The sequence below is a fragment of the Dermacentor andersoni genome, chromosome 3 (assembly GCF_023375885.2).
Source record: "Dermacentor andersoni chromosome 3, qqDerAnde1_hic_scaffold, whole genome shotgun sequence".
Classification (NCBI taxonomy): Eukaryota; Metazoa; Arthropoda; class Arachnida; order Ixodida; family Ixodidae; genus Dermacentor; species Dermacentor andersoni.
Genome location: NC_092816.1, coordinates 135,666,357 through 135,678,454, shown reverse-complemented (window position 1 = coordinate 135,678,454; position 12,098 = coordinate 135,666,357). Strand labels below are relative to the sequence as shown.

Here is a 12,098-nt window from a genome sequence, read left to right as displayed (position 1 = left end):
TTCTCCATCTGTCCTCATTTACCCGCGCTGTCTGCAAAGAAATTGTGTCCCAGTTTTCAATATTCTGTGGCTAAAGCACCTACATAATCTACATTGCACATAATCAATAAAGACCCCAATGTGAACGTTACGAGTAACACAAGGGCGTTTGTACGGAGACGAGGCGCAGGGCATGCTTTCCATGTTATGGCTGAATGTGCCATTGTAAGGCATGAGACATGACAGTGATAACATCAGAGGGCCAAGCATATCACATGGCTGCACATTTCAATTCTGAAGTGGCAATTACTTAAGATCATTCGGGAATGAACAGAGATGTAGACGTGATTGCTGAGGAGGTATTCTTTTTAATTACAGAGGCTCTCAAGGAAAGAAATATCAAGACTGTTTTAGTAAAATATCCGCCTGCAACTGAAAATATAAAGCAGTATTGAAAAAATAGAAAACATATAAAAACATAGCAATGACGTGATGACATCTGATGGCGCGTACTGGATACTTTTTGCGTACTCAGGTAATTTTCATCAGTAGAAACAGAGTATACACTATTATAAAATTTTTAAAGGGTAATGTAAGCAATGTTAGCACTTTTGCTGAGCAACAACGACCTGAACAGAACAAAATAATTTGAAATTCGCTACTCTGCGCTGAGGCACCAGAGCTGGGATTTCTTCAGCCGATATTCAAAGCCTACAACTGGCCTTTCTCACACTCCTCGTTGGCCTAGCCAAGAGGACGTGCATCGTGCAAAAACTTTGTGTCAACATGCGGGATGGTGACACCATACTTGCAGCCCTCCATTGCACGCAGCCTCGAAACTTTCAAACTGTTTGTCTCAGCGTTAACTTCACAACAAATAAAAGCGTTTACCATGTTTCGAAAGATGAAGAATTCTCTCAAAACTATATTCTGTTAAACATCAAAGCAATAGGTTTATTAACAGAAGCTAAAATGAAGGCAATAATTTCATTATATAGCTTTCATTGATTACTAGAAAGCATTTGATTCACTCGAAACCTCAGCAGTCATGCAAGCATTACGAATTCAGGATGTGGACGAGCCATATGTAAAAATACTCAAAGATATCTATAGCGGCTCCACAGCCACCGTAGTCCCCCATAAAGAAAGCAACAAAATATCAATAAAGAAAGGCGTCACGCAGGGAGATACGATCTCTCCAATGCTATTCACAGCGTGTATTCACTGACCTGGAGAGGTAAAGCAGAAGGGTGGGTCTAAACATTAATCTGCAGAAAACTAAAGTAATGTTTAACAGTCTCGAAAGAGGACAGCAGTTTACGATAGGTAGCGAGGAACTGGAAGTGGTAAGGGAAGACATCTACTTAGGCCAGGTAGTGACCGCGGATCTGGATCATGAGACTGAAATAATCTGAAGAATAAGAATGGGCTGGGGTGCATTCGGCAGGCATTCTCAGATCATGAAGAGCAGGTTGCCATTATCACTCAAGAGAAAAGTGTATAACAGCTGTGTCTTACCAGTACTCACCTACGGGGCAGAAACCTGGAGGCTTACCGAAAGGTTTCTACTTAAATTGAGGACGACACAACGAGCTATGGAAAGAAGAATGATGGGTGTAACGTTAACGGATAAGAAGAGAGCACATTGTGTGAGTGAACAAACGCGAGTTAATGACATCATAGTTGAAATCAAGAAAAGGAAATGGGGCATGGGCAGGACATGTAACGAGGCGGGAAGATAACCGATGGTCATAAAGAATTACGGACTGAATTCCAAGTGAAGGGAAGCGTAGCAGGGGGCGGCAGAAAGTTAGGTGGGCGGATGGAATTAAGTTTGCAGAGACAACATGGTCACAATTAGTACATGGTCGTGTAGTTGGAGAAGTATGGGAGAGGCCTTTGCCCTCCAGTGGGCGTAGCGAGGCTGATGATGATGATAAAAATAAAGGCCAATGTTACATTTCTTTGTTCTTATTTTTTGTTTGGCGCAGCAACTTTAACGCCAGTATGATAGTGTTCCGGCATGGATTTGAAAGCTTGTTGTCAAATTTTGGCAGTTTCGTTGGAATACATGTTCTTGAATCTTTCTTATTTCTGTCTTTGACTCCTCTAGAATACATTAAACTGGTGTATATTGATACAAAAATTAACTACGCGTGAGCACATTCCTCAAAAGGCGTCCTTCCCACCCGTCTTTTGTCCTTACTTCTCTTTCGGTCATTTTGGACCTGCCTACCAAACTCTAAATGTCGTTTATTGCAAACATGGAACTTGGAGCGTCATTTTCTGTTCGCGGTCTTATGCGGCGAAATTGACTAAAAATATAGTTTGACAGAGTACTGTATAAGTCTAAACGAATTTACTGCTTCCGCTCGCTGTCCTTCTTCTGAGAAGTATTCATTACCACACCAATACATTTCCCACGCTATACCTGACACGTGTTTCCTTCACGGTGACATTATACCGTTCTGTTTGCGTGTGTCCTCTGCCTACATCACTTTATGAGGAAGTGCCGTTGTTAGCCAGCATACGCAGTCGGAACGCCCACCTGTTTCTCGATGATGTTGAAGCGGCGCGCCATGTGCCACGGAGCCTGTGGCAGCAGTCGGCATTCGTAGTTTGGCCCAAAGGGAAAGTGCCGTCCCGCTTCGAGCACCGTTTGCAGCGGCAGCTCGGTGAAGCAGCTCGAAGAGCTCTGGTTCTGGCCGCAGCCCACGGCCTCGGCGAAGGCGGCCGGGTTCGCGGTGTAAACCCTGTACGTTTAGAGGACTGTGATATACGCGAAGAACGGCACATTCTGAACGTCAGCGTGCTGGAGCTAAGTATCTATACATGTTAATGCAAATTGAGCGCAGCGCGGGAAATGGGGCACAGAAAGACACGTACACGACGCCGACTTCTAAGAATGTCTATCGGTGTTACAAGCACCACACCGAAACAAACATAGCCATATCAAACAAGAGGGTGGAAGTCTGACTTCGAAGGCTTCGCGTCAACGATTGTATCTTAGACCCTCAGAGGTATTTCATTTGCGTGATCTCAACTAGTGTCGAAGCAACAGGCGGATAACTAACACAGAAACTATCGCACTTCCTAATGATGCCTGCTTCAACAATTGTGTGAGTTTCGATTGCTTCCTTTTGTTTCGGCGCACGCCTCTGTATATGCAGTGTTTGCTCTACCAATTAACATTGTTGGGAGTCTGCACCGTGGGTGCCTTTTTTGATGCGGAAGCATCAGGTGGCCCATCGAGCGAAAAATCCGGCGTCTGTAGCAGCAAAACGACAGCTCAATTCCCACTGGCTGCGATGCCACGTCACATGCGCGCCTCACGGAGCAGAGTGGGTGGGAGGGGGCGCTACACCTGGCGCGCAAGGTGTTGCATGAGGGGAGAGGGCATCACCACGATGCACGTCACCGTCGCTTTCACTATCGCAAGCCTCTGTCGTCCGCGCGTTCCTTGTCCGCCTCGGTAATCGCTATAATGACATTAATATATAAGAAAAAGGAGCAAATTGGAAAGAAACAATGTTCTGGGTAATGAGATTTGGACCTACGACACCAGGCTCAAAAGCCGAGTGTCTTACCTACTGGGCTGAACCAACCACTCCTAGAGAGCAGCACTGTGCACTCTGCTTTGCGACGTAGTGCTACTTGGACCAAAATTTCCATTGCCAAGCCCAATGTGACTAGAGCGGCTACGTCTAAATTACCGCGGCTTACTTGCAAGCGTTCCCGTTAGATTTCATGGCAGTCGGGAAAGATAGCATGACGTCATAGATCCAAGTGCACCGGCCTTGTGATATATCTAGGAGGCGTTAGCCAAGCGTCTAAACGCGGTTTCTTGCCCGCCAGGAGTGTATTACGTGAAGGACCTCTTACAAGCTTTCATTTAGACATTGATGCTTTCGCATTCACAACTAGTAAGTGGTTAGGTGTCCTCAAATTTCTTTGCTGTCTCCATCATTGAAACTGTGCTCCATTTTCCGTGATAAACCAACTCGCCAATGCATGCATAACATTGTCGAGAATGAGGTCACCACCATAAAATTATTCATATTATCTATACAAAGGACGAGACGTACCAGACAGGCGTGTAGGTAATTTCATATCTTTCTGACGTCTTTAGTGTAAGAAACGGCCTGTGTGATGCATTGGCTCACGATCTACCGAGATCAGTTTAATCTTATAGATCAGTAAGCTGCGGTTATCAGCGGGTTGGTTCTGCGTTTCTTTTTTAAATCTTCGAATTCGCCTTACAAGAAACAAGACAGCGATGATAATTGTAAATAAGATACTCTCGTGCTCCCAGTGTTATGTGCTACGCACTCGTTTATCATAGGATTATTGCTGCACATACTACAGCGAATCAGTAGGTAAATTCATAATGTCACCAGCGCGCCTTGACGGAGTTCCCATTGGCTGCGACGCCACTTCAAGAGCGCGCCTCGAGGGAGCAGAGGGGGCACAAAGGGAACACCTGCTGAGCCTTAGCGCACCAGGTCTTATTTGAGGGAAGAGGGCATCGCCGCCGTGTCACGTCGCCCTGACTCTCGCGCTCGCAAGTCGGCACGCGGTCCATGTCTTTGTTTGACCCCGACTGGGCTTGGCTGCTACGTGTGCCTGCCGGCCTTGCTGGCCGCTGCTGCTTCCTCGGTCACTTGTCGCGCAGGACGTAGTTGGCATGGAGCGTTTTTCACCGCAGGCTGCCACTGCTTGCTGGCTCGGGCAGCACGTACCGCTACCATACATTACTCGCAACGCAAAACTCGAAAGGCAGCTCAGCATTCAGAACTCATAAGAAGTGTTAGGTGTCCTCTGATGTTTTCCGAGTTATTTCGCGCGCCTTCGTTTACCTTAAAAAGCGCCTCGAGCAATAGCGTCGTGATTTTAATGTTTGATACATGAGTGACATAGTTCTGTCATGCGATGCAACCAATGAAAGTCGCTTCCTTCTTCTGAAGTAAGCCAAGCGTCCACATGCTTCGTTTTGTGATATTCTACGCGAGCCTTATGTTAGGGGTCAACCTTCCTGTGACGTAGCATGGTGACGAAAATTTAAGTTAAGCTATAGGGCACGAAAAAGCTGTCCCTCTCGTCTCTATTACTGAGGTGACTGCATAATATCGTGACCTGCGTACTGTGCTAATGAGCAAAACTGACGGTCACTTAAGTGCCCTTACACGACGTTATACATTGTCACGTCTGCTTCACAACTCTACCTGAATCGACCTTAATCCCCATTTTTTCCAGCTTAATCCACGTTGCTCTAATTTGTACCAACGTTAATCAACCTTAATACATTTTCATTCACCAAAATCCACCTTGCCATCATTTTGAACCACCCATAATCCACTTTAATACACTTCACCTTAATTCACTTTAATCCACTCTAATTCACCGTAGGATTTCGCAGTACGAGCCACAGCAAATCCAGCGCCGGGAACCTGAGGTCATCGCTTGATCACGTGGGGTTTGGTACCATCGGATGTTAACGCAGATGCTTGCCGGATTTTTCGCTTCATGGGGCACATAATGCTTTCGCATTAAAGTTCGTGAGAAGAGGGAAGTAGGCCGCCATGCAGATAAGAAGAGGGTTGCACAACGAGCTGCGCTTCGCAGTGCTGCGTGCGTTATCAGGTAATCTCAACAAATAACTTGAGACCAGTTATTTTAGTTTACATAGCCGACAAATTCCTTCATTTTATTTATATAAACATGTGATGTTTGCAACTGAGAAGGTATTCAATCTAATATGTTTAATTATTGAATAAACTGCTTCAATTTTTTTTGGCATATGGTGCCCGTATGGGCACATAATGTACAGTGACGTCGCTCGAATCAATTTTGTGGGCATTTAAAAACAGTGCTTCAAGTAAAGAACTGCACTCTTTATTATGATTGTCGAGAGCTCGTTCCGAGCAGCAACACTGGCTAAGCGTCTTCGGCAAGGTGCTGCTCAGCAAAAGCAGCAGCATGAATGCATGATCCCACTGAGAGCGATGCATTGGGAGTGCAATTCGCGAAGACTCGCATTGTGTTTGGTAGAGCGTTGGGAAGCGTCGGTCTAGAGTAACGTTTTCATAACCGCCTATTTAAACTCATATTGGTATTTCAATATTAGGGCTGCGCTGAACTTTCGCAGCAATAAAAGATGTGGTACTACTCATTATACACAATATTATTACCACTGGTATCATTCCCGATAATCTGAAAAATGCGCTGGTCATTCCTCTTTTTAAAAGTAGTGCACGCAACAATATCGAAAACTTCTAGTCTATTTCAATCCTTTCATGCATTGGGGCAGATATTGAAAAATCATCTGCTCAAGACAATGAGCAGCTTTTTAAACAATCATGGCGTGTTATCTCCTAGCCAGTATGGCTTTCTGCCGAATCGGGGTACGCAGTTGCTGCTTGAAGATTTTTCCGATACACTAAACTCGGCGTTTGAACGCAATCAGATTGCTTGTGCGCTATTTCTCGACGTCCGCAAAGCGTTTGACAGCGTCTGTCATAGTGTACTACTAACCAAACTTTCTTTTCTAGGCTTTCGGTGCGCGTTTTGCGGCTTCTCAAAAACTTCTTATCTCACAGGCACCAACTTATGTCCATTGGAAAATTTTGTAGCAACCTAACCGAAATTAAAGCTAGCGTCCGTCAAGGTTCAATTTTAAGTCCGTTATTATTTAATTTATAATTCAACGTTTTATCTAATGTTGTGAACTTGAAATTATATCAGTATGCTCATGACACTGTCCTTGTTTCATACGGTCGCAGTTACAGTGACACCATCTCTTCTTTACAAATGGCGACAACAAAAGTCATGGACTGGTTTCGAAATAATGTATTATATATCAATACGTATAACACCCAAATAATCTGTTTCCACAACCTGTCAAGCAAGTTACCCTATCGGCCCCAATATAATTGCACACATCACATTGCAATTCCTAGTCATGTGACCCTGTGCAATACGCTTGTTCAAATAAATACCTTGGTGTTTCTTTTTTACAATGATTTATCCTGGAACTCTCATTTCACATATATTTGTCAAAAACATCGCGCAGTATCTTGTGTTTTGTATAATAATAAATTTTACATGTCATTGTCTGTCGGAAAGCTTGTAGTACATGCCTTATGGCACAGTGTCATCCGGTATGGGATATCTACATATGGTCATGGCGCTCAACATTTGGTAAACCGGGTCAACAGCGCCCTTTGTGGTATTCTGAAGCATGTTGCTTATGATGTCTCTTATGATGTCTCAAATCTGATGTGTTCAAGACTTTGTCTTTACCTAATTTCAATTGTTTGCGGCTAGAAACTGCTATATTAAAGCATTTTTGGATAAGCCAGTGTAAAATTCCGTATGTGCCTGTTCGTTGCCTGAGACCTAAGAATCCTTATGCTACACCCCGCTGTAAGACGAGATACCGTCGAAGACTCCGTAACTATTATGTCCCAGCAATGTTTCATTTACTTCCCCAAACCGTACAAGATGTGAAGACGAAATATGGTCTTATAAAGGCTCTTAGACACATTAATGCGTGATCGGAAGCCTGTCATGTGTTTTTTTTTTCTCACTGTTGTCTACAAGCTAATAACGTGTTACTGATGGCTCTGTCGCTGTCTGCCAGGCACTGCCGTTCAAGCCCACTGCGGCTTTGGCAGGCCCGATTCTTTCATTGTATGATTCTCAAGTCATCAATAAAATATTATCATTATATTGCTTTCAGACGTATACACAAGTCGTTCAGTTGGCGGGGTCTTTCAACTACCAAAGTGTCATGAAGCTCAGAACGAGATGGCGATACTCGTTATCCAGACGCTGCGGAAGTGCTTTCAATAAGAAGGACTAAAACTATAAACAAACTCTTATTTTGATAGTTTGCGGCGCGTGTACTAAAGGAAGTTAAGTGATTGAAATAGGTGAATAGGTGAACTTCGTGGAACATCACGTTTGACATGACAGGCAGGAAAGCTCCACTGCCTAAATCTATTTCTTTATTTATTTAGTGCGTTGACGCCAGGTTCAGTTTGGCGAAAGGCCTCATCTTCGAGGCTAACGAAACGCGGCAACTGATGACATAGTAAGCTAACCACCGAAGATAATAAATTTTAATAAAAAGAATGGTCCGGCAGTTTTTGTTCTGGTAACCTCAGGTGGGGGCTCGAAGTACCATCGACAAAATATTTTTTCATATTGGTTTCCCAAAATCAGCTGTGTTGATTGGACCCCTGATTTTTTGGTGACATATCCCAACTCCTCCTGCGTAGAAACGACAGTAACCAGCGCGAACACAGTAGAAAATCCTGCCTAATTCGGCATTTTTCCTCTTGCCAGAACAGTCAATGCCGTGACACTATGACCGCCGCTACAAACATGCGTGCAAGCTACCCGTGGTGTTAGCAGTTAGACAGCAGCGCGTAGCCTTTCTTTTGGGTTCCAAATTACCATGGCTCGGTAGAAGCAGTAGTGAATATACTCAGTCAGACAGCCTGACCCGTGAGTCTCAGAATAAGCAAGTTCGGCTAACTGAAATTTTGGTGAGCATGTCTGAATTTTGGTGTTTTGTCTGAACGAGGTTTGCTCAGTAGACCATTGACGTTGCTCAGTCCGCCTAAGCCGAGATAAGTGGAATTTTTGCGCGTATGAGGTCGAGTGATCTTTATGCAAACAATATTTTGTGAGTGATACTGAGTGAGTTCCGTTTATTCTCCTGACCTATGCAAAAAAGGGCCGTGCCTCTAGCCGAATGAGGACCTGGCGTTGGTAATGTATATTCTACGGTTCCACCTGCAATATACGTAAACCGAAGAAAGATACGTTTTATCCAAGCTTTATCTGTTGCCTAATAGTTTTGCCTAACACATTAGCGGCCGTTACAGATTATGCGACGGCGAACGGAGCCAAGCCTACTTAAGGGGAAATAAAAAGTAATAAATTCAAGGACGCACCCATATTCTTTAACTTCGGCCCACTGTCCCCAATTCCCAGGTAAAACGGCGGCAAGTGCCGGCTTCTGCATGCAGCATATTGGCGGTGAAATTCTAGAGGCTGTTCTCCAAATCTCGGTAAAAATGTTTGTCGAATGCTAGAAAATGCGCAAATTTCATGAAACAAGTATGGCTAAACCCGTTTGTAACGCCCCCCTCCCCCCCCTTTTTTTTCCGGGTATTGAAATACACTACTGCCAATCTTATGTTGTGCTAACACGGTGTGGAGTGCAAGTTCTGTATATTCAAGTTCGCCAGAGAAGTACTGCAGAGTTTATAATACAGGCGTCGCCGTGTCAAGTGAATACTAAGATACCGCAACTGTTTGGCTACCTTGTTAGTACCTTTAGGGCAAGTATGCCATAAAGATTGAAAAAAAATGTCACATGTAACGGTACGACCCAGCTCACCTGCGGAAGGGGGACTCGCTGTGCAGGAGCAGACGTTGCGTTCGCCAGCGCCACACCGGATTTGTGCTGACGAGGTGTGCGCCAATGGACCACGCACCAGTGGCAGCACCCATGAACACGGTGTTGTTCCAGTCCCCGCCGAACAGCTCCACGTGCTCCTGCACCCACTTTACCACCAACTCCTGGTCGTGCAGTGCTAGGTTGCCCGGCATCTCGTGGCCGTCTGCAACCATCAAGGCCACGAATTTGCAATTATTAAATTTCGGGATACGAATAGTGTTCGCTTTTTTGTCGATACACCGCCAAAATTAACGATAGCCATGTGCTCGGGACACATGCAGAATTAAGAACTGTCCTTCTGCCGCAATGCAACTGTCTGATAAATTGATTACAGGATTACATAGATAGTGACCAAAAAATAAGAGATCAAAAGCGGGAAGTTTAAAAGGGCTAGCAGTCCGGTTAGCAACCATTCACTGAAGGCAAGGAGAAAGGGTAGAAAAGATCTGGCGAAATAGAAGAGTAATTAAAACAGTCTGCCCGCACACACACAAAAAAGGCATGACAAGACTGAATGTCTCTGATACACTCCGGATACTTAAAAAAGCAAAAAGCAAAAAAAATCGCGGACGATTGCGGTACTCTCTAAAGCAAAATTTGAACACAGCTCTATGCGTGCTTTCATTTCGGTATATATTTGTTGGCGCAGACAATCTGTCTCGTGCGGCACGCTTCAAACGGAGGGAAATGTGGCGCGACTGTCTCGCTAGCCTGGAGATCGCGACAGCAAGCGCGTGGGTGACGCGCGGCCGCGATTCCCAGCAGCCACCACCGACGTATCTCCCATTAGATGCGCACTAATCTGGCGCCATCTCATAGCCATAGACGCCGCACTACGCTTGTCGTCTCACCCTTTCGCCATACTCTCCTGCTCCACTTTCCGCCTCATGGTTACGCTGCCCTTTCCTCCTCCGGTTTGCTCCTCGCGTCTTTCATTCCCCTCTGCGGTTCGCGTTCGCATCTTTCGCTGTGCTCGCTCGCTCGGTTATCTCGATGTCGACGCCAGCCGCGGGAATGTGCGCCTAAGAGCTGGCCTCTAAAACTTTGTTCCTCTCTTTGTTGCAGCTAATTATTTCAATTCGCTTAAGGAAGTCTGGCTCGCGCCGGCTGGAACCAAGATTCAAGGTAGCCGGAAGCTCGTACTTGAAACATTAGCTGTCAGTTATAGAGCGCCAGGAAACCCTAGAAAGTGCCTACCGGGATTATTTTCCGCCACAGTAGATAGGTGAACTTGTACTGTCAATTTTAGGCAGTTTATTTTTTTCCCTGTTACCCTTATTTGAAATTCAGTTTCTTTAAAAAAATCAATTATGGAGTTTAACCTGCCAAACCCACTTTCTGATTATGAGGCACGCCGTGGTGGAGGACTCCAGAAATTTAGACCACCTGGGGTTCTTTAACGTGCACCTAAATCTACGTACACGGGCGGTATCGTATTTCACCCCCATGAAAATGTGACCTCGTGCTCGGCAGCCCAATCCCATAGCCACTGAGCAACCACGGCGGGTATCATTTTGTTATTGCAGAAACGTTGTTTCACGAGTACCAGAGAAAAATCGATCGTGGGAAAAGCGTAATGCCTTGTATCTGCAGAACAATATGTATTCTGCGAAAATATTTTGTTGTATTTTGTAAATGTAGATGATTTGTACCTTTACTAGTGATAAGCAACAATTGAAACAATAAAAAAATTGATCAGAGATAATACCAATATCACCAGATTTACACATACCTATAGGGACCATAGGGCTCCAGGGAAAATGATTCGCGAAGCCTATAGTAAGGGGGTGGGGAGGGGCGAACTGAAATTTGGAGGTCGGCCTATTGAAATTTGTTGGTGGGCCAACTTGAACTTTGTGGTTGGGCCAACTTGAAATTTGGGTGTGGCCCATGAAATCTGGGGGTCGGCCAAAGGAAACTTTGGGGGTGGGTCAACTTGAAATTGGGGGGTGAACAAACTTGAAATTTAGGAGTAAGCCAAATTTAAATTTTGGGGTGTGCACTCAAATTTTGGGGTGTGCACTCATATTTCGGGGCGAGCCTACTTCAAACTTGCAGTGGGCCAACCGAAATATGAGGTTAGGCGAAATTGAAATATGGGGGTGAGCCAACCTAGACTTGCTGGCGTGCCAACTCGAAATTCGGCCTGGGGACAGCATAAATTTAGGGGTGGGTCAACTAAATTGCGAGTAGGCCAACGTGAAATTTCGGGGTCGCCCAACTGAAGTTCTGTCAACAGCCTATTTTCAGCCCACTGCAGGACGAAGGCCTCTCCCTGCGATCTAGAATTACCCTTGTACTGCTCCAACCGATTCTATCTAGCGCACGCAAATTTCCTCATTTTATCGCCCTACCTAGTATTCTTCCGTCCTCGACTGCGCTTCATTTTGGGGCCCGTTGTCTAACCCTAATGGTCCACCGGTTATCTAACCTACGCATAACATGGCCTGCCCGGCTCTATTCTTTCTCTTAATATCAATTAGAATATCGGCTTTCCCCGTTTGCTCTATGATCCGCACCGCAATCATCCTGTCTCCTTAACGCTACGCCTTTCTTCTTTCCATTGCTCTTTGCGCCGTCTTTAACTTGTTCTCAAGCCTCTTTGTCAGTCTCCAAGTTTCTGCCCCATAATTTGGAACCGGTAAAATGC

General features: G+C 45.1%; 1 protein-coding gene across 1 annotated transcript in view; it reads right to left on the bottom strand.

The window, feature by feature from the left end:
• The window catches only part of LOC126525034 (acetylcholinesterase-like), a 76,566-nt gene that overhangs the window by 26,229 nt on the left and 38,239 nt on the right, over positions 1 to 12,098 (bottom strand). Inside the window, exons 8-9 of the mRNA XM_072286774.1 lie at positions 9,389 to 9,611; positions 2,528 to 2,732 (exon numbers count right to left, since the gene is read on the bottom strand). Of these exons, the coding sequence (XP_072142875.1) occupies positions 2,528 to 2,732; positions 9,389 to 9,611 (428 nt within the window). The remainder of the gene's footprint in view (positions 1 to 2,527; positions 2,733 to 9,388; positions 9,612 to 12,098) is intronic.